The 22,500-nt window shown below is 39.9% G+C and overlaps 1 protein-coding gene across 1 annotated transcript in view; it reads right to left on the minus strand.

Annotated features, from left to right (window-relative positions):
• Nucleotides 1-6,778: 6,778 nt before the first annotated feature.
• LOC138005097 (uncharacterized) overlaps nt 6,779-22,500 on the minus strand; it is a 39,696-nt gene continuing 23,974 nt past the window's right edge. The window contains exons 6-7 of the mRNA XM_068851383.1: nt 7,871-8,072; nt 6,779-6,899 (exon numbers count right to left, since the gene is read on the minus strand). Of these exons, the coding sequence (XP_068707484.1) occupies nt 6,787-6,899; nt 7,871-8,072 (315 nt within the window). The 3' untranslated portion in view covers nt 6,779-6,786. The remainder of the gene's footprint in view (nt 6,900-7,870; nt 8,073-22,500) is intronic.

The raw sequence follows: 22,500 nt of genomic DNA on the forward strand, positions 1-22,500 counted from the left end.
ATTGTATCATAACATTCTATCACTATTATCATTCATCTATTTCAACTAATATTGCATTGTTGTATTGCAGAATTAATCCCCTTTTTTATGTACTAATCATATTGTTTTCTATTTTAACGTTGCTTTTTCGAACATTGAGAGGATCGCGCACCCTCCATGAATCTTCATCTGTGCACAACATCTGAAGTATATTGGACATGCTTGACGTCTTCAAAATAAAACATGAACACACAGAATGATGCTCACTAAACCAATCAGAAGATATTATCATGATTCGTGGATAAAGGAAAAAATGGAACTTTAATTATTTAGAGTGTCCAGTCCTTCTAGCGCTGAGCACTAATTGGGGACACTGTAAACTGTAATTAACAATAAACGCAAATCAAGTTAAATACTTGTTTTTGAGGAGAGGGAAAAACCGGAGGACCCGGAGAAAAACACGTCGGTACAGAGAAGAGAACGAACAAACTCAACCCGCATATGACACCGAGTCTGGAATCGAACCCGTGCCCCGTTGGTGGGAGGCGAGTGCTCTCACCACTGCGCCATCCCTGCACCCTAAAGTAAGCAAAATCGCCGAGTTACTGCATCAACAAACTGATTTCCCCTCCTCAATTCAACAACAACGAACAGTTTGTTTGCTTTTTATCTTTTTGCCTTATTACAATTCAATTTATTTTTCAAGAGCACTAGCTGCCTAGAATATAACGTTAAGCAAGAATGGTTGAGTACTGCGTGGTTACGTTACCCCCAATTTTCTCGTTGGATTTCAAAAGCACTTGTTAAAATCTGCTTTTCCCGCATATTCAGTAAACCGCGCAAAAATACCTTTGAATTATTAGTCCAAAGTCGTTTTCGCATAAATTCTCGGTTGCATTACAATGTAATCTAACGTGCATGCGAGGCAATTTCCGGTTAAAACTACAAAATAGCCCGAAATTGCCTCACATACATGCTAGATTACATTGTAATGCACATGAAAAAAACTAACCGTGAAAAGGGCTTTCATCTAAAAATCCCACTCCTAAAAACCTACCCACGGAAACCTTGACTCTAACAATTCACTTTTATGATTTGCGATGGATGAGCAGATGAGGCTACATCTTGTTATGGTGACCGATTTATCGAAATTAAGGCATTTTTCCACTACCATTTCCTCCGAAAAAAAGTCGGTCACCGCCATTTTTTTTCATTTTTGGAGTAAGTTCTTAATGACCTAACTCCAGGCGAGAGAATGAAGAAAATTTCACTGTAGGGAGATTTTGGCGCGCACGTCTTTAAGTGAAGAAAATGAAAACAATTAACAATTATTCACCGAAGTGGAGGTAATAATCACCTCCGAGTTAGACAATCAGCGCGCGCGGAGAGCAATATTCACCTGTGTGGTATATACTAATTTCAAATAACTTTTATCATACGCCCATTGGTGAGATTTAGGTTTGGCCGAACGCGCGCGCTCGCACGCGGATGGCCGTGGTCAAGAAAATATGGTAACCCATCGATGCGAGAAACTTTTGTTTTCGTTATGACGTCATCGTATGACCACCAGTCCGTGAGTCCGAACATTCAACTTTTCATGTAAGCCAATACCTGAAATTTCGCACTGCTGGAACCCACGTTGTTTTGGCGAGAAGCTTCATGTCCACCGTATTGCATATGACACTGCGTTTTAGTAAGCAAAAAAAAAAAAAAAAAACAGCAAAAATTTGGAGGAAGATAAAAAAACAAGCTAAATATATTTTTGATACGTCGTAGAATGAGGAAAGAAAAGAAGTAGAGGGGTAAAAAGGTGAAATAGAGCGACTGAGAGCACATCAAGAAAACAGGCGAACTATCAGTGGGAGACAACAAGAGAGACAGCAAGAAAGAGCCATAATAAAGAGACAAAATTATAGCCACGAGCAGCGGAAGAAACAGTACTGAGCATCAACGCGATAAAGCAGGATAATCATAGTGACGAAAAACGGAGAAAACACAAGAAATAGCCTGGCAAAATAGACTAATTTATGGCAACGAGCAGGCCGGACTGGTCGTACGGTAAGCAGACTATCTAGTTATATAGATTTAGCCACGCCTAAAAGCGGAGCTCCCTGGTTATTTATTCTTACTTTTTTTTTTTCTTAATTTAATTTTATTAAATATTTTTACATACATTAATTAAATACAATTCTAAAACATCAAATTACACTACTTACAATACTACATTTACTAACACTTCATTACATTACTTGTTTAATGCCTATCTAAATATTATGAGAAAAAATATATATCTATTTAAAAAAGGATTCCATGTACAGCCAAATATGTACAGTTCTAAGAACACACTTCAAAAACAGATTACGGGTTAGGTTCAGAGCCCATGCACAAATCCCACTTCTTATTAAATTTGTCCACGTTATTAGTATTTACACATATAATCTTTTCCGTTTCATACTTAATTTTTGCCTTTAGCTTAAAGGCGTTTATAACAGGAGGAGACAGATTTCTTCTGCAATCCCGTATATATGATTTAGCAACTAGTATCAAATAGTTTAGTAAAGGGCAATTTGCATAAATAATACCAATCATGACATCTTGCAGAGTAAGGTGGACGAATTCTCTGGTCAGTAGAAAGAAGAAATGTTCGAAATCTTCCGGTTCTGAGTTACAAAACGAACATTTATCGTCTGAGATGTAACCTATCTTAAGTAACTTTGTATTAGTAAATAGTATCGAGTTAAGGACTTTGTACTGAAATGGTTTTATGTATGGTTCAAAGGACACCTTATGCGGTAGTCAGAAAACTTTTTTCAAGTGATCCTCTGACAAATTAAAAGTTTTCCTCAGATGTTGAGAATTATTTGGAGGCTCGGCTTTTGAGTTTTTTATTAATGTGTAATAGTCCTTAGATTTCTTTTTTAACACATCAAAGTCTTTGCCCTCTATCGTTACGAACAAAGAAATTTCAGAAGGAGTGCTTTCCTTGGTTTTTAGGTGTAATGGAACGGAGTGGCGAAGTCCCGCCCAAGTTAAAAAATTAGTATTACTTATTTTGTTTGAAATAAACTTGAAAGAGTTTGTGGTATCTGTGTCGAATAAAGGATCGTTTACAAAAGTTATGCCGTTTTCAAAAAAAGTTCGATAGAAGGTAGGTTTGTTGTTTATTCGTATCTCTTTGTTATTCCACACTGTATGTTGCCATTCTTTTTTTGTAGTATCATAAACGTCCCGCAATTCTGACCACCACTGAAGTAACTCGGAATAAGAGAGGGAAGGAACAAAATAGTCTTTGATATCGTAATTGCAATAAAATAAAAGGAGACCTCCGTGACGCTTCAATAAAACTTGTAGGTAGCTTTTCCAAGCACCGTCATTTTCTCCAAAAATTCTTTTCAGCCAGGCTAGCCGTAACGATTTAATCATACTTTCAAGATCAATCATTTTTAGTCCGCCGTTCCCGTATTCATTTATCGTGGACAGTCTTGTTACTTTATCCGTTCCTTTCCATATAAATTTAAATAATATTCGGTTCAATTCTTGGACGATTTCCTTTGGAGCCGGCAGAAGCGACAAAATATAAACAAATTTGGGAATGATTAAAGACTTAATAACTGTCACTCTCCCATAAACAGAAAGACCTCTTGAAGACCAGATATTTACAAGCTTTTTGACGCTGTCCAGCCTCTCGATAAAATTCTTTTTATGTAGTAATTTAGTATCATAAGTATAGTACACCCCAAGGGCTTTGATTGGTTCGCCGCTCCATTTAATACCAAAGGGTTTTAAAACATTATATCTTAAGGAGCCAACCCACATTCCTTCAGTTTTAGATGTATTTATCTTAAGACCTGACAGTTTCCTGCAAACATCCAGGAGGTTGAAAAGAGCATGCGCCGAATCTCGATCTGATAAAACTGTTGTCGTGTCATCAGCGTATTGGAGAAGCTTTGTTTCCTCTTTACCAATCAAGATGCCTTTTATCGCGGTATTTTGTCGAATTGCTATGGCAAGGGTTTCAACTACACAAACAAATAAATAAGGAGACAAAGGATCACCCTGTCTTACTCCTCTTTCCAAAGGATAATAAGACCATTATTTATAACACAACTTTGTATATTCTTTTAAAGTGTCTTAACCCATTGGATGAAATCGGGACCAAAACGAAAAGCCTCCAGGCAGGTAACGAGATAATTCCAATCTACACTATTGAATGCTTATGGAAGTCTATAAAAATCATTAGCCCTGGGATGTTTTCATTAAGAGTAAAATCCATTAAATCAAAGATTGATCGTACAGTTTCTTCTATATAGCGGTCCTTAACAAAGCCACTTTGGTTATGATGGATGATTTATTCTTACTGCCTGTAGGGTTTGTGAAAATAAAAAGGTTTCGAATTGTCCGCGTTTTGATGTTTCCGGTTGCTGCTTCAATAATTAAATCATTTTCTTTGCTTTCTTCAATAGAAAAATTCATTGCCTAACTAGTGAATTCCACGGTTAATTTTACGCTAAAAACCGATGTCGCATGAATCACGAGGCGATGAGTGCGGCATCGGTTTTTCCAGTGAAGTTTACTTTGCAATACTGTCAATAGCCAGCGAATAGGAATCACGCTAAAATTAGAAGCCATAAAAACAACTTTGTCAGTTCAAGGTCAAAGAAGAGTTTTACTGATGTACTTTATTCCACTTGATCTCTGAAAACAAGACCATTCACATTTTGATGTATTTCTTTAAAAGACGCCAGGTTGGCTTGGTACAAGAATCGGCAAACTACGGCAATGCAACCAAGAAAGGACGAAGTTCAAACAAGATCTGCTCCATCACAGAGTATTCACGCTTCACTCGCCGAATTTTTTTCGTCCTCGCTGGGAGCCTGTTCGTAGGCTAAAAACGTTAAGCTGTTTACCAATATCATGCTTGTAAATGCATTGATCCTTAAATTGTATCATAACATTCTATCAGACTGAGTATTATCATTCATCTATTGCAACTAATATTGTATTGTTGTATTGCAGAATTAATCCCCTTTTTTATATACTAATTATATTCTTTTCTATTTTAACGTCGCTTTTTCGAACATTGAGAAGACCGCGCACCCGTCATGAATCTTCATCTATGCACAACATCTGAAGTATATTGGACATGCTTGACGTCTTCAAAATAAAACATGAACACACAGAATGATGCTTACTAAACCAATCAAAAGATATTATCATGATTCGTGGATAAAGGAAAAAATGGAACTTTAATTATTTGAAGTGTCCAGTCGTTCTAGCGCTGGAGCACTAATTGGGGACACTGTAAACTGTAATTAACAATAAACGCAAATCAAGTTAAATAGTTGTTTTTGAGGAGAGGGGAAAACCGGAGGACCCGGAGAAAAAACACGTCGGTGCAAAGAAGAGAACGAACAAACTCAACTCGCATATGACACCGAGTCTGGAGTCAAACCCGTGCCCCGTTGGTGGGAGGCGAGTGCTCTTACCACTGCGCCATCCCTGCACCCTAAAGTAAGCAAAATCGCCTAGTTACTGCATCAACAAACTGATTTCCCCTCCTCAGTTCAACAACAACAAACAGTTTATTTGCTTTTTATCTTTTTGCCTTATTACAATTCAATTTATTTTTCAAGAGCACTAGCTGCCTAGAATATAACGTTAAGCAAGAATGGTTGAGTACATAAATGGGGAGAAATATCGTTCACCTATACGCAAAAGCCGCTCTCGATCAAACCACAGGCAGACAACCCTAAGAATGCGAGAGCGCTAGACGTCATCTTATTTTGAGACAGTTGTAACGGCCGATTCAACTGGTCGAGGAAAAAGTTCCATAAAGCTTCAAATCGCGATGTTTCTTTTCGAAAATTAATTTTATGGACAGCCAGATAAATAAAGTTCACTCACCCACTATTTTCTGCGTTGTCCTGAGTGATTTGATGGGTTTTTGGGACGCTTTGATTTCCCCTTCAGATCCGACGCGTCGTCATATACAATATAAATAGACAAGGCGTGCAGCTTCCAATACCGCTCACGGCCGAGTGCGTCCGGAGTGTAGCCGAATTTCTCCCACTTCCAAAGGTCTCTCGCTTCGCAGCCTTGGGCACGTAAAAAGTCGATAATTTTGCTAGCATCGTGCCAAAAGTTATTGCATTTACACGGCTCTGCCATCTCAAAATGCTGTTCGATTTTCAAGCTTCGCTCAGGTTTTTGCCATCACCATATGATCGGGACAGGAGTGATGGATAATTGGAATTTGATCAAAATCAAATTAACCAATCAAAAAGCACAGATTAATAATTTTGTCTCTCTTGGGGGAAATTTGAGCTTTTTGATTGGTTAATTTGATTTTGATCAAATTCCAATGATCCATCACTCCTGTCCCGATCATATGGTGAGGGCAAAAAGCTGAGCTAGCCTGGGTGAGTGAACTTTATTTTATTTATCTGGCTATACGTCCATAAAATGAATTTTCGAAAAGAAACATCGCGATTTTGAGTTTTTATGGAACATTTTCCTCGATCAGAAGAATCAGCCGTTACAATTGTGTCTCAAAATTGAGGTGACGTGACGCGCTCTCGCATTTTTAGTGTTGTCTGCCTGTGATCGAAATGATGGAGAAGCTCCGCATGAGTGGGAACATATGTGGACTTGTCTCCCTTCCTCCGATTTTCCAGGCTGTCGCTCAACTACTGCTACGTGCTTTCTCAAAGTGTGCTTACTTACAACGCAGGCATCAAAGTAACTTTATGCTTTGAGTCTTTATCGATTCAGATAGTCAATGTCAGTCCTGGTATACACCGCGTCATCCTAGTGTTTCTGCTCATGCCACATGTTGAATGGCTCACTGATCAATTCTGTTACAGAAAATTCCAAGTGTTTTTCATATTGTGACCATTGTGAAGTTTGGCCTGAGATTTGCCCTGAAAATATTATGAGTTAGTCATTCATTTATTCATTCATTCAATTTAATACTATAATTTTGATTGATGAATCCGAGCAGAAAGAAATTGACCCACCCATTGTAAATCAACAATGTGTGGTGTATTCATTTTCATGTGGCCCGGCTGCGCGATCTCATGCAGAAAATTTGGGATACATATCTCGACAACTTCACCAACGTATTGTTGAACATAGAAAATCGGCGATTGGAAAACACTTTTCGGAAGCCTATGAGCTGGGACAACAGACTCCTCAAAGAAAGCCATTTTCACATACTCCGAAATTGCCAAACAAATTTTGACTGCCTCGTTTACTGATGAAATGCTTCTTAGAAAGCAAGGGAATCCGAAAACAAACAAGGGCAATCTAAGCCATATAAACAGGATTTTCTTGTAAATGCCACTCTCGGAAAACGGAACAAAAACTCCCAAGGAAGGTAAGTATTTATCGCCGGTTTCCAACAAAGATACAACATTCGTAACCAGATATGATTCACTTCAGTGGACTCGAAATGCGGAGTGTAAACTGCACTAATAGGCCAATTTCGATATATTAAAATTCTGTCATAGGCAAAAGGCATCAACTCGAGGCTCCGGGCAAAAAATATAAGGATTTGTACGAGTTCATTCCCCAGAGCCTCGAAATGATGTCTTTTGTTTAGGACTGAATTTAATATATCGAAATTGGTCTATTAAGTACAAGATTGGAGAAAGTCTATGATACTCAACATATTTAACTGCAAGCTTTTCACACAAACGGAATCCAGCACATGTGATATGTGCTGGTGTTGTGGCTGTCCTTGGTGAGCGTATGGGAAGGTGAGTATAGCAGATCCACAACAGCTGCCAAAACTTCAACCTGCTCAAATCATGACAACAAACAAACAAACATATCCGGGCAACTAGAATCCGAGGTCCCCGTGATGAGTTCCTTGGTCTAGCAACTGACTTACCTGGCTCTCGTCCTTCTTCAGTATCTTCTTCTTTTCCCTTTACGCATCGTCCCCGAAACCACTTCAGCGCCACGTTAACTGTGAGGAACAATAGAGCGATTCCGCAGAAGCAAATTACGGTTCCAGCAAAAACTGGCCAATTTTGCGGGTCAATTTCTTCACCGGCTTTCAATCCCGACGCGTCCTTTGTTGTCTTGAACCTCTGCATTGGGGTTAAAATGTAAGAGATTGTTTAAGAAAAGCCATTGAAACTTTCCAAGAAAAAAATCACAATTAGATAGAGCTGGTCGTTATTAAGCCCATCCAGGAACTCGTCAAGGGGAGCCTGTATCTCCAATAAGTCCTTGAGTTAACCCTTTCCCGATTAGGAACAGGTTTTTCCCCGCGAAGTATCGTATTTCATTTGATTGGCTTTTACAGAAGTGAGAGTGCTGAATCTCCCAAGGGAGATTGGCATTTACAACAATGGGCGTGCTAAAGCTCCCAAGGGAGATTGGCATTTACAACAGTGGGCGTGCTAAAGCTCCCAAGAGAGGAGTTCTATAAATAAATATACTCTGGAAAGGGTTGACTCGTTTATCAAGTATGGGAGATAAAGGCTCCACTTGATGAGCCCCTGGTTCGTAACCGCCTAATACCATAAGCCGCTCCGTATTTAAGACCGCCTAATTCGTACTGAGGGAAAAAATTAAGAGTCCGCAACGAATATTAGCTTCAGTAGCTTACATTTGAACATGCTTATAAGATGATAATTCACTGTACAAAGGTCAACTGCTTATATAGTCGGGCATGCGCACAAGGGCCTTATTAATTAGATTAAAACAGGAGCCCATGACTAGGAGCGTACAACTTTATTGATACTATCAAGTGAAGCTATGATCTTCGCAGTTATGAGCGCAATTTTTGCAATTGCGTAGAGAAGCCTGAAAAATTCAGGACTTCAACGGGGTTTGAACCCGTGACCTCGCGTGAACCCGGTGCGACGCTCTAACCGACTGAGCTATGAAGCCACTGACGTTGGGAACTGGTCATTTGTGGGTTCTAATGGTCCCGGTTATGATTCATTTCATATACCATTTCATCATTGATTCATTCCTAACGGGACCATTAGAACCCACAAATGACCAGTTCCCAACGTCAGTGGCTTCATAGCTCAGTTGGTTAGAGCGTCGCACCGGAATCGCGAGGTCACGGGTTCAAACCCCGTTGAAGTCCTGAATTTTTCAGGCTTCTCTACGCAATTGCAAAAATTGCGCTCATAACTGCGAAGATCATAGCTTCACTTGATTTCATATCCGCAGTTCATATATGATTCATTTCATATACCATTTCATCATTTATTGTTACTATTTTGTGGAACGATGTTTTCACAAACCGACAGCTATTTTTGGATTTATTTTTCAGCAAAACTAGATCTTTCCAGCCAATAAATTTCTAGTTTCTAAAGAAACTGCGGTGCTGCGTCGGTCGGGGAGTGAAACAGGAAGGGTTAACGCTCGAATTGTAAGCTTTCCAAATCGTTCACCGTGGTAATTCCACCGTTATCAACACGTTTGATAAAACCAAATTTTCCTGTTTCTTCTTTCCAGCTAATCACAAGTCTTGCAAGAGAGATAATTACCCATGAGATTAAAAATGGTCACTCGCGCAAGTCAAATCGTACTTTTCAACTCGTTTAAAAAATATCTTGATCTGTGAAAAAGCCGTTACAAAGACCTACGAGTAGTATTGGAAAATTTTCGAAGTTTTGGCCCTTCCCGCACCTCTTGTTTTGTGTCGATCCATTTTTCGCGGACCAAAACGTCGAAAATACACTGAAACGCTTGTTACGCAGGCTAAAAAAGTCAAGCCAGATATGACGTTGAGTTAGGTTATCGATCTCGAGTCACACTGGTAGAAAGCAAATGCTTTCACCCCTGTGCCAGCCCTGCTCCCTTCTATGATAAAAACTGGTTCAAACTCAATCCGGCTATTTTAGGAATATCAGGAACAGCAATCGCACGCAGATTAAACTAAACAATTGGGTCTCCTTTACACCACCAGACGGAATAAAGTGATCCGGTCTTTACTTGGTTCACGTTCATAACGAAGAAGTGTCGGAGGGTCGAGAGATCAGTTGCGAGGTTACTCATGCATAAGTTGCTTTCGCGATTGGCCAAAAAACTTATTTTACTTTCAGAAGTTTTCACACGCTTAGCCACCGACTGCCTGCATTTTGAATGAATTCTGATAGGTGCAGTTGTCGACTGACTTTTAGTGATTGGCTAATGTAGAAACTTGAACAACACTTTTATGATTCTAAGGCCCCGTCTATACGTATCCGGATATTTTTGAATCCGCAACTTTTTTTTTCCGAGTTCAAAAACATTCCCATCCACACGTAGCGTATTCAAATGGCCTTTGCCCGTCCACTCGTATCCGAAACATATCCCGATTCACTTTAGTACTCAGGACTCCTCAAGGAAACGAAGGTAACAGAGCATGCGCCATGAAGCCCTCAGTAGCCATCTTGGGAATTGATTTTACGGTAATTAACTGGGCTCGATCTTTTTACGTAATCCGGAATAAAAAATATCCCGATTTAGCGTGCACACTGTTCCGGGTTCATAGCGGAAATATCCACTCTAGAGAGCGATTCAAAAAGTTGCGGATTCCCCAGCGAATTCGAATTCGCCGTATACATGTGGACGAAAGGCGTATCCGGAAAGAAAAAGTTGCGGATTAAAAAATATACGGATACGTGTGGAGGGAGCCTAATACTTTAGAATTTGACCACAACAAAACGTGGCCTTACGTGCATGAAATCACGTAATCAGAAAGGGCGGGAAATTATGTATTTCAACATAACCCTTCTTTTCAAAGAAACAAATTCTAAAAAAGACCTTTTTAAGGAATCTTAACTTATCATCAAGCTACAATTGTCTTTTACTAAAGAGTGTGTCCTCTAAGGGGTAACATAGTCTTTAACAAGAGAAGACAAGTTTTCTAAGCCAAACAGGTGGTCGAATAGTTCGACCCTTAGAACGGACTTTCTCTGAGACTACGGAATGATGTACGTGAAGATTTAACTTAATTGTTCCTGAATTCTTCCACGGCAGGCTGGTCCTTGTTTAATGCTCTCGAAACAGTAGGAGTTGCTGGCAGTCGGGTTCTTGTGAGGCGTCCATTAGCATCTGTGCGGGTAATAGGTCAATTTGGTCGATGAGAGTATTACGGTAGTCATGCAAGACAAGGTGAAAATCCTTTCCATCAACTTTCTTTAGAATGTTCTCGGCTACCGGAACATTTTGCAAACTTGAGGCAGCGTGGTCAATTGGTAATTGCTCGTTTTGGAGATCGTGAGGTGCACTTTTAGAAGATTGCGTTATTTTGAGACGATCTTAGCTTACAACTGTCAGCAATAAAAAAAGCTACATTAGTGAAATTGAGATCAGGTAATCGTACTCAACTCAACATAACTTTCGCAGCTGATGTCTTTTTCTGAGGTGAAATAGACCTTGAAAAACGATACATATTAGTCTAAGAAAGTAAACTTCGGTCGCACGAGAGCATAAAAAGCGAATATTTGTAACTTCTCACGTACAGATTTTTTTTTTGTTTTTTGTTAAAATGGATAAAATCAGGAAAGGAAGTGATCTACGGAAAGCTGCGAAGTTCTCAAAGCGATTGTCTATTCGCACTGTAACGCCATTGCGTACACATTTCCGAGAAGACCTGGGCCCACAGCTATCCCATGATGCCACATGCTTTCATGTTCCATTCTTGTGAAAAATATTTGCGCTTTTAGCATCGTGTTTACCTTCGTGATCTGCGATGTATGACGTGTGAGTGACATGCGCGAAAAAATGCGCAGTAGCAATGGGCGCGAATCACGTTTCTTTCAGATGTGAAAGACAGATGAGTGCCTGTGAATTAGCTTGATAGCTAAGTACACTTCAACTATAAACAAAGCATTTACATTAAACTCATGGGTGTCTAAATCGGCGCCATAGTCACTGACGATGATCTCAGTGGTTGGTCAGTGTCTTGCTCTTACTGTTTGGCAAGAGTGATAATTCGAATAACTTCGAGTAGCAGTCGACTATAACCACATAATTTTGTCTCTCGAGTTCAAAGAGATCGACAACGATCTTCTACCATGGCCTCTCAGGTATAGTTCATGACTCTTGAGTGGTTATCTTGCCTGCGAAGTAATGCACTTGTATACAATGTCCGTTATTTGCACATTTATTCCTGGCCAAAAAACTGAAACTCGATGAAACTTCTCTTGCTCTTCTTTGACAATTTAGGTTGCCTTAGTGGCTGTTGTCAGGAGCCCATTAATCATTAATGGACTCCTGCTGTTGTGTATTTGACTATGCATCTCTTCTAAGCGATGTTTGTTAACATCATGGTACTGAAGAGTGGCATAATTCTTTGACAGCATTCCTTTAATGGCTTGAAATGCTTTCATCTGTCTTTCAGACCAGTGCCATTCTACTCCCTTGTGCAGTAGCTCTCTCAATGCCTGGGCTGTAGGTCTGCTACGTTTGGTGAGAACTTGCTCGTGTAATTCACGAATCCAAGAAATCTTAACAATGCCGGCTTGTCCGTTGGAGATGGCATTTGTTGCACTGCACAAATCTTGCTGGGATTTCATGGTTTCAATCCATTTGCCGTCAGTTCATGAGGAATACAAGTTTTATTATAGGGAAATTAATCATTTGTCGTTTGTGATCTTCATTTTATTGCCATCTAGCTTCAATCTTAGTGCTATAGGTGCCTTCTAAGCATCCAATGCCATGGAATAGTTCTCTCGCTTCTTGATGATTTCACTGACACCTTAGCTTGGTTGGATATCAGGCAGATCTTCATCTGCTTGGGTATCAACTGCACTGACATTTGAAGGACAATTGTGGGTGTGGCTGGTAAAACTTCCCTCTCAGTTTCACCTGGAGGGTGGCTTTACCCATTACTGGTATCTTGTGGCAAGTATACGACACAAGTCGGGTGTTTTTTACTTCAATTTTGCAAAAGACCTGATCTGGAAAAACATTGCTCCGAGCGCCAGTGTCCAATTTCACATTCAAATGTTGCTTGTTGATAATTATTCTTTGCATCAAATCTTTTTATGTGAGTAGCTTAGTTCCCACAACCCCGATAACGAATCATCCAATCTACATTCACTCACTTGCTTTGGGTTGTCCTTTGATACTCGAGCCATGAATTTTTTTTTTTTTGTGCACGTAGGCGACAAATCTGTCCGTAGGGTGGACATTAGAGAGTTTAAGCAAATCACTACGGCTGGTGCTACTACGGCTACCGTGCCTGAAAAGGTCTGGGGAGAGTACGGCGCGGTGGTCTGCTAAATTTTAAGTTTAGCAAAGCAAAATACAAGGAAGCATGGGCTAAGGAGTTTAAAATCTCTTTTATTTAGTTTCTCACAGCCAAATGGCTTCGCTCAAAGGACGATGGCCGTTGTTCGCCTTGCTAGGACGAAGAGATTATTTCTAAGCTATACACCTTGTACAATAACAACAATTTGATGGATAAAATATATCATTTCAGAGACAAATATCTCAAAGAATATCGAGTGAAAAACACAAATATATCAATACTCAAAGAAGCAAAATAGCATCGTATAGTATCCAGATATAAAACATCTTCTCTAAATCCTCAAAGCAAACTTAACCGAAGAAAAACAACCTCGTGCTGAACACGAATATTTCACTTGACTCACTTCGACATTCCAACACTTTTGCCAAAACTTATCGTAAGTTCGTGATACGGATTTACAAGCTTATAAGAGGGCAACCTTGACACAATCCTTGACTTAAATTGACTTTAAAGGATATAGTATCCAATGGAATTCTTAAAATGCCGAGATGTCCGTTGAAAAGGGCCAGAGAAGCGAAATAAACTCGACGTAGTAGCCGCTACGGCAAAACATCCCGACTCACGTAGTCAGATTTCACACTACGGCTGGATGCAACCGACGTACATGCGCAGTGTCTCATTTTGGGGGAAATTTACTTCCGGCAGCCGTATTAGCGCCAGGCGTAGCGATTTGCTTAAAGTCCCTATTACCTCGGAGCGTGCTGTTGTCCGCACTTATTACAAGAGAACTGCTATTTCTTCGTATGTCGACATCTTGCTTTCGCCCCGATAACCTTTCCTGAAGGCTTTGTACTGTCGTCTTTTACCGTGTGCACTTCACGGACATCCTCATCCACAGCAATGTTATTGAGCTGTTTACCTGTACATTTCAACCGCTCGCTCCAAATTTAAATCATTTTCTGTCAAGAGGCGTTTCTTAACTGCATTGATTCCAATGACACTCGGAATCAAAGAATGAAGCAACTCTTCCTGCAACTATCGCAAGCTCGCGGGAAGTAGCGGGAGTTGTATGTTACATGAAACTTTCCCTCCGTCTCACGGGGAAAACTCATTGCCATGGTCCCTGTCCACATTTTTGAAAAAGCCCTTTTCGTGTTTTCGTGTGGACAGTGAAAACGGCACTTTTCGAAAACGATGACATCGCATTATTGGCTCCAGCCTGCGTCGTCCGTCAGCCGCGCCAAGGATAAACCTGAGATGCAAAATGGCGCAAAATGTTGTCTGGCATGATCCGCAGCCGACACTTTCAGAGGTCTTGGTTACTTTATATTTTATTGTAACTTTAAGGAGCAACTCGAGTCAGCCTTGCTCTTACCTTTTTACATTGGCCTGCCTGCGACATCTTTAAACGAGTCAAAAATAGCGCGAATTTCTGTCTTGCAGGCTCGTTTTACTGAGGAATACGCATGCCCCTTTAGCGGCATTGGTAATGTCGAATTGTTTCAGCGCATTCGTGTGAACAGGTGAAAACGATTCGACAACAGAGAAAAAGTTCCCTTTTCACACAAAAACGTATGTGTAGCTCAACTGGTTACCGTTTCAGTTGTCCGATGTATATGCAATGAAAGACCGCTCATTTTGGCCAGCGGCTTGAGATTCAGAGGAGGTCTTTAGATTGCTGCACTCGGTCGACGAGACAATGTTGTTGCTTTCAACTTGATTTAATGTAAACACTTTTCTCAATATTTAGACTAACAAATGTGTCATAGAACAGAGCAGATATACAAGGAAAAAAATATCCTCAAAGAATGTGAATGCTGGTGTATGGTGTCCAATTTCTTAGTTTGACACCATCGAGAGCGAATAGGAATGGCAGAAAGCTCAAACTACTTTTGCTCTCTAGGTCAATTAAAACAGTGATTGCAATGAGAACCTCACCCGGAAACCGGAATCCATCTCTGCAGATTACCATATATATATGCTAAATCAAGGTATCCAAAAACCAGAGGAACAGAGAACTGCTCGTTACTAATAGATAGCAATAAGGCGATATTTATATTCAGCTATTAATTAAACTGTATATTTACTTCGTTTATCCTAATTGTACCCGTATTCTGAATTTAATGCATTCTACAAGACACTATACACAAAGACGAATGTTCTTTATTTACTGTTTTCTTTTTTCAAACCATTTCTAGTATTTTTCTTTTATCAAACGAACATTATAAATGAATACACTCAACTGCTGTAAATATATAGATTTCTTTATATATATATATATATTTTTTTTTTGTTTGTAAGATTCGTGAAAAATGCTCGTTCGAATGGCAGGGTATTTTTTGATAAAAGCTTTCTTATAATTATTGTCACTTGGCCACAACCGACCAAGTTGGCCAAGTGACCAACTTTTAATTTAATAAGAAAATCTTTTATATTTAACAAATCGAAAGTGGGTCAGAGTTGTCTGTACTCATATCGACAACGATATTCGTCATCACAGTGGTCAAAATTTGTTGTGCACTCACTCGGCAGTGAGTCCACAGCAAATTTTGACCACTGTGATGACGAATATCTTTGTCGATAAGAGTACAGACAACGCTGAACCACTTTCGATTTGTTTTTTACCACAATATTCAACGCCAAAGAAAGTTTTCATTTCAGAGCGTGACCAAAATCATGACTCAAAGAAAGAGCAAGCATTAACTATAACTTTCTCGCAATGTGATTGGTTTAATAGGAAAAGAAAACAAACAGCGGTTACAAACATTTTCATTTTATACTTGACGTTTCGTATGTTGCAGCATACATCATCAGAAGTGACGGTTAAAACTGTTACACAGAATTTTAAAAAACAAGAGCGAGGAACTGGTGACTAGTTAAAAAGTGTGATAACAAAATCGTAAGGCAAGGGGCAAGGGCAAGGGGCTTGCGTTTCTGTCTCCCACCGAAAGCTGTTGACGGAGTAAGCGTAAAATGCGCTTTTGAAATGCTCTACCGTGATCTTATTGGTTTGGGTCATACATTAACAAGTGAGGACCAAGACAGATTGAAATGTCAACTCAAAAATGCTTCTTACAGTTACATCTACTCTTATGATTATTCTAAACAAAAGCGAATTCTAACTAAGGAAGAATGGATGGCTCTTAACGATTCGCGAAATGATACTTCTATTATTATTACTAAACCTGACAAAGGAAATGGTGTTGTAATTGTCAACAGACATGATTACCTCAGCAAAATGAAACAGTTGATTTCCGATGGAACGAAATTTAAGTTGTTGTCGCACAACCCAACCAAGTCTAGGGAGAACAGTCTTATTTCCTATCTGCGTAACCTCAAGCGAGATTGTATAATTGATGAAGCTACATTTAGAAAAATCCTTCCTTGTGGATCTACTGCTGGTGTTCTTTATGGTCTTCCTAAAGTCCACAAAACTGGTTGCCCCTTTCGCCCGATTGTCTCCTCAGTTAACACATACAACTACAATCTTGCCTCTTTTCTTGTTGATGTCCTTAAACCGATCTCCACCAACCAATTCACTATCAAGGACTCCTTCTCTTTTGTGGATTGGGCGAAGACTCATCAACACAACGATGAAATAATGTGCTCTTTTGACGTGTGTTCCTTATTCACGAACGTTCCACTCGACGAGACAATAGAAATTTGTCTTTCCAAGTTATACTCTCTTCCTGACCCTCCTGTCTTACCGCGACATGTCCTCAAAAACTTGCTCGAGTTTGCAACGAAGAAAAGCCACTTTGTATTTGATGGTCATTATTACGACCAAATCGATGGCGTTGCAATGGGGTCTCCGCTAGGCCCAGTATTAGCTAACATTTTCATGTGTGACTTTGAACAGAAATGGTTGGCTAATGTAGATTCTCGTCCCTCCATTTGGTTTAGATATGTGGATGACACATTTTCTTTGTTCGACAGTGAAGCCACTACGGCCAGTTCTCTGCATATTCTTAACACCAGACATCCTAATATCAAATTTACAATGGAACTTGAAGAAAACCAGGAGATTCCATTTTTAGATGTCCGCATTAAGCGCAATCTCAACAATTTCACAACAACAGTACATCGCAAAACATCTTTCACTGGCCTCTACAGCAAGTGGGACTCTTTCACTCCTATAAAGTATAAAATAAATTTAATCCGCACCCTCACCTATCGCTGCTTACGCATCTGCTCGAGTTCTTCCTTGTTACAGTCGACTCTCTTCGATCTAAAGAACACTCTCTTTCAAAATGGTTACCCAAGAGGCGTTCTTTGTTATAACATTAATGATGTTTTGAACAGACAAAAGAACAGGTCTGCTGAGCCTGCCACCACTGTTCCTAAGAAAGATATCATTCTTGTCTTGCCTTTTTTGGGCTTTCAAAGTGAAGCTCTTACTCGACGTGTTAAATCTTGTATTAGTAAGTTTTATGGCTCTGTCAATCTCAGGGTTATTTTTCAAAACACTTGCAGGGTTAAGTCTTTTTTTCCCTACAAAGATCGTTTCAGTCGTTCTCAAAGATCAAAAATAGTATACAAAGCCAGTTGTTGGGACTGTGATTCCTTCTACATCGGCAAAACAAAAAGAAGATTGCATGACAGGAAGTCCGAGCATTTCAAAGCTCTTACACAAGTCGGCCACGCCTCTGCTGTTGCAGACCATACAATTTCTACCGGTCATAACATCAAATGGGACCATTTTGAAGTCCTCGCAACTGGAAAGTCCGACTTGCAGTGTAAAATTAAAGAAACGCTGTTAATCAGTGATTTAAAACCCTCTCTCAATGAAAACATTGGTAGTGAGAAGCTTTTTCTTTATTAATTTCTTCCGGAACTATCGTCTACCGGAAGTTACTATTTTGTTATCACACTTTTTAACTAGTCACCAGTTCCTCGCTCTAGTTTTTTAAAATTCTGTGTAACAGTTTTAACCGTCACTTCTGATGATGTATGCTGCAACATACGAAACGTTAAGTATAAAATGAAAATGTTTGTAACCGCTGTTTGTTTTCTTTTCCTATTGAAATTGATATGGCCAAAGGACAAAAGTATTTATGATGATTGGTTTATTTTCCAAAATGAGCGTTCCTGATTGGCTACTACACTGCGTGACAAAATGACGCCAGCATGACGCGTACAGCGTTGTCTAGACTCTAATCGACAACGGCAAATTAGCCAATCAGATTGCGAGATTACAAGCAATTGTGGTAAAAACTTATCTCGACGCTGGTTGCTTATCGAAAGACCCACACGGCAATTTTTGCGCGCACGAGAGTTATTCTCGCGTACTAAGAACGCCTAGTTGAAAATTGAAAATTGATATCACTTTAGGACACGGTTTTATTTACGACTCCAGGATCCTCAATGTCAGACTGTTGTCGTGAAGTTCACAACGTGCTAGTTGAAGGCTTTAGTTGTTGTTAAACTGACGTGAAGAAATTTCTGCTTCAAGAACAATTCCTTTAGAATCCTTTCCCTTCCTTTGATGAGCACCAACAACAAGGGGATGATGTCAGTTAACATTCACGGCATTCAGCGTTAGCCCTTCGTCAGAGCGAATCCGAAGGGCTAACGCTCGAAACGTCAGCTTTTAGAATCTCTGTACGGTGGTCAATTTACATTATCAACTCCGTTGATAAACCAAATTTTTGTATACTACTTCCCCACCGACGCAGCACCACAGTTTCTTTAGAAACTACCCCTTCATTATGGTTTATTTGGGATTTCAAAATCCTCAAAGTTCACTTCCTCATACGGAGGAAGTGTGCACTTGACCTTCAAACCCCTATGGGGACCCCTATGGGGAGTGGCCCCCCAAGTATGTATTCGTACGTATTAAAAGTTACTAATTTTCCTCCGAGAAGACTTCGATAGGCAGCAATTTGGGGGTTAACATGTATTTACGGGAAATGGCTGTTTCGGCGAGTTTGGCACGACTCAAGAAAGATGTATCCTTAGTGATCCCAAAGTCGTTGATAGTTCGCCATGTACTTCCTTTCGTCGGGAAACATTGACGGTCTCGGGTTCAGAAAACGTACAGCTCACTGGCAAGAGACGGTTCCCTCGGACCAACTTCATGAATCTGCTAGTTTATGGAGGAAATTTTCTTTTTTTCGCTTGAGGATAAGACTAGCCGATATTATTTTCGTCATTTTCGATTTCCCATATTAACAAGTGAATTGGTTACCATGCAACCGAGCGTTTCTGGGGACAATTTTGAGCTCCCAGTGGTTTAGGCCGGAAAAAAGTCGTTGCTTTCAACGGGAATTGTTTCAAGATTATTTTAACTTCATATAAAAGGCCACTGACGATAGTTTGAAATACACTGTGTTTAGATGCACAAAGCGATACAATTTTCAGCGCAGCCCGAAACAGGTGATCTTACATGACAAGGAAGCAATGTTCAACGAAAGCTGACAATGTGCGCCCGGTAGATCTTTAAAATTTATACTAGAAAGGAAGAAACACTGCGAATAAGTTGTAACCATTATAATACAAAATTAGTCGAAAAATGGCCATCAAACTAGCTCTAGTTGACGGCTCCTCGAACGTCATATGTTCTCGGTAGTGTGTAAGAAGGAGCTCTTCGCTACTTAACTCCTCCTGGCAGATCCAACAGCTGTGGTTTACACCCTGGTTCAAATTGTGTTCTTCCACAGTGCAGAAGCGATGAAACCCTTCTTCAAATTCATTCGTAATTGCAGAACGTTCTTGTGCTTTTTCATGTTTACTGGCACTATTTCTGTTGCCAAAAACCTTTCCTATTTGCTTACGTTTATAACGCTTCTCTATAGTATGGACTCTTCCGTGTTTTCTCAAATGTTCTGCTTGGCTAAAGCACTTGCCACAATGTTTGCATTGATAGGGCCTTTCTCCAGTATGGACTCTTTCATGTCTTCTTAAATCTCCTGCTAGGCCAAAACGCTTTCCACAATGCTTGCCTTTGATAGGGCCTTTCTCCAGTATGGACTCTTTCATGTCTCTTCAATTTTCCTGCCTGGCTAAAACACTTGCCACAATGATTGCACCCATAAGGCGTCTCTCCAGTATGGGTTCTTTCATGTGTCAATACTAAAGCACTTGCCACACTGCTTGCACTCATAAGGCCTTTCTGCAATATGCACTCCTTCATGTGTCTTCAAATGTCCAGCTTGGCTAAAACGCTTACCACATTGTTTGCATTCATAAGGCTTCTCCCTAGTATGGACTCTTTCATGTGTTCTTACATTTCCGGCTACGCCAAAACCCTTTCCACAATGTTTGCATTGATAGGGTCTTTCTCCAGTATGGACTCTTTCATGTCTTCTCAAATATGCGGCCTGGCTAAAACACTTGCCACATTGATTGCACCTATAACGCGTCTCTCCAGTATGGGTTCTTTCCTCAAATATCCTGCTACGCTAAAACACTTGCCACACTGCTTGCACTCATAAGGCCTTTCTGCAGTATGCACTCCTTCATGTGTCTTCAAATGTCCAGCTTGGCTAAATCGCTTAGCACATTGTTTGCATTCATAAGGCTTCTCTCCAGTATGGACTCTTTCATGTGTCCTCAAATATCCTGCTACGCTAAAGCACTTGCACACTGCTTGCACTCATAAGGCTTTTCCCCAGTATGGACTCTTTCATGTGACTTCAAATGTCCAGCTTGGCTAAAACACTTGCCACATTGTTGGCATTCATAAGCTTTCTCGCCAGCATGGACTCTCATATTCTCAAGCTTTTTTTCTGTTTAAGAACCCTTGATGACAGTACGGGAATTCATGCTTAACTAATGTAGACAGCATTTCCGAATTCTTCTCCCACTTAGCACTAAAATATAAAAGACAGAAGAACTCATTTCTATAAATAACGTCCAATTAACAGCTAACTTAAAGTCAAGTCAAGGTCATGTCATGGTCACATTTTAACTCAGTTATTGCCTTTTCTCCTGTGGATTGTCAAATACTCCGACAAAATATGATTCACGGTACATCACAATAGACATGACAAAGTGTCCCCTAACCCTAGGCCTAATCCTTAAAAAATCGTAACCATTTTGTGAGACAAAGAGCGGGACACTTTGTGACACTTTGCGATGTCTATTGTGACGTACCAGGAATCTCATTATGTCGGAGTATTGGACCTGTGTGTTTCTCCTCACTCACTCCCCCTTCCCTTTTTTTTTTTTGACTTTTGTCCGCTGTGTGTCATTTCATGACAACTTTGGCTTAATACAAAATATAATTAAAACCTAACGTCTCGGGTCAGTACGCAGCTACTACAAGGGCTCTCGGGATTGGTAAAAAAAAAAACAAAAAAACAACGGACACAAAGAACGATACAAAAGAAATAATGGGCCCTTGCACCCTAAGGGGATCCAATGAAATTATTAGAGGTTGGAAAGAGCTTCGTCTTATCTTAATGTCTCACGCTATAACTGAAGAGAGCTCTGTGAAAAAATGAACATTGTGCTTATCAATATCTATATCGTCAATTTTATATTGCCGCGGAAATTGACAACATGCCTGCCTTTCATGGGGCGCGTGTTTGGTTTCCTGCTATTGCAGTTCTTTTGTCCTCTTTTCCTTCTCATCAAAGGGAAGTGCAACCACCAAATCATCATTTCCCTGGCCGAAGTCTCTACAGCATCCACACAAAAATAGATACGCAAATACGTACGTGTGGTAGTGCAGTAACTTAACATAGTGCTTTCTTCCATAACTGTCAACTCAGCTGCGTTTTGTTTTCCAGGATGAAATATGTAAAACACTAAGCCCAGAAAGGTTGAAGGAATAAATGGCAATCGAGAATCATTGGCTTCGAGGATGATATGAAGTTCAACTTCTTTTTTTACAGCAAGTTTTAAGCGTGTAGTCTGAGCGTCTGACAGTTTCCACGACAAACGTTCATTGAAGTTAAGCCTGTCCAGCGGGGTTAGTATCTGGATGGACAACCTCAAAATATACGACTTGCTGTCGGAAACATTGGACCAAAAATTATATTTTAACGCTCAAAAATGCGAACTAAGCATGGTACAGATTTTGCAGGCGTGCTTTATGCAAAACAACTATTGATGCAAAAGTAAACAAATATTGATAAACACAGTTTTAAGGAAGAGCACAATGACGTTTTTAGGAAATGTCGATCGAGAATTAAAAAAAAATTGCCACAAGCAACAAAAGTTGCGACATGAAAACAACATAAATTTTGTGCCGCGAATACATTTTGGGAGATTCTTGCTACGTCTAAATTTTCTATTGTTTTTTTAGCTGCACAAGTAAATCGGAAATCGAAAGTGACATCGATTTGCGCGGCCGCCTGTGATAAAGTTAC

The sequence above is a fragment of the Montipora foliosa genome, chromosome 6 (assembly GCF_036669935.1).
Source record: "Montipora foliosa isolate CH-2021 chromosome 6, ASM3666993v2, whole genome shotgun sequence".
NCBI classification, from domain to species: Eukaryota; Metazoa; Cnidaria; class Anthozoa; order Scleractinia; family Acroporidae; genus Montipora; species Montipora foliosa.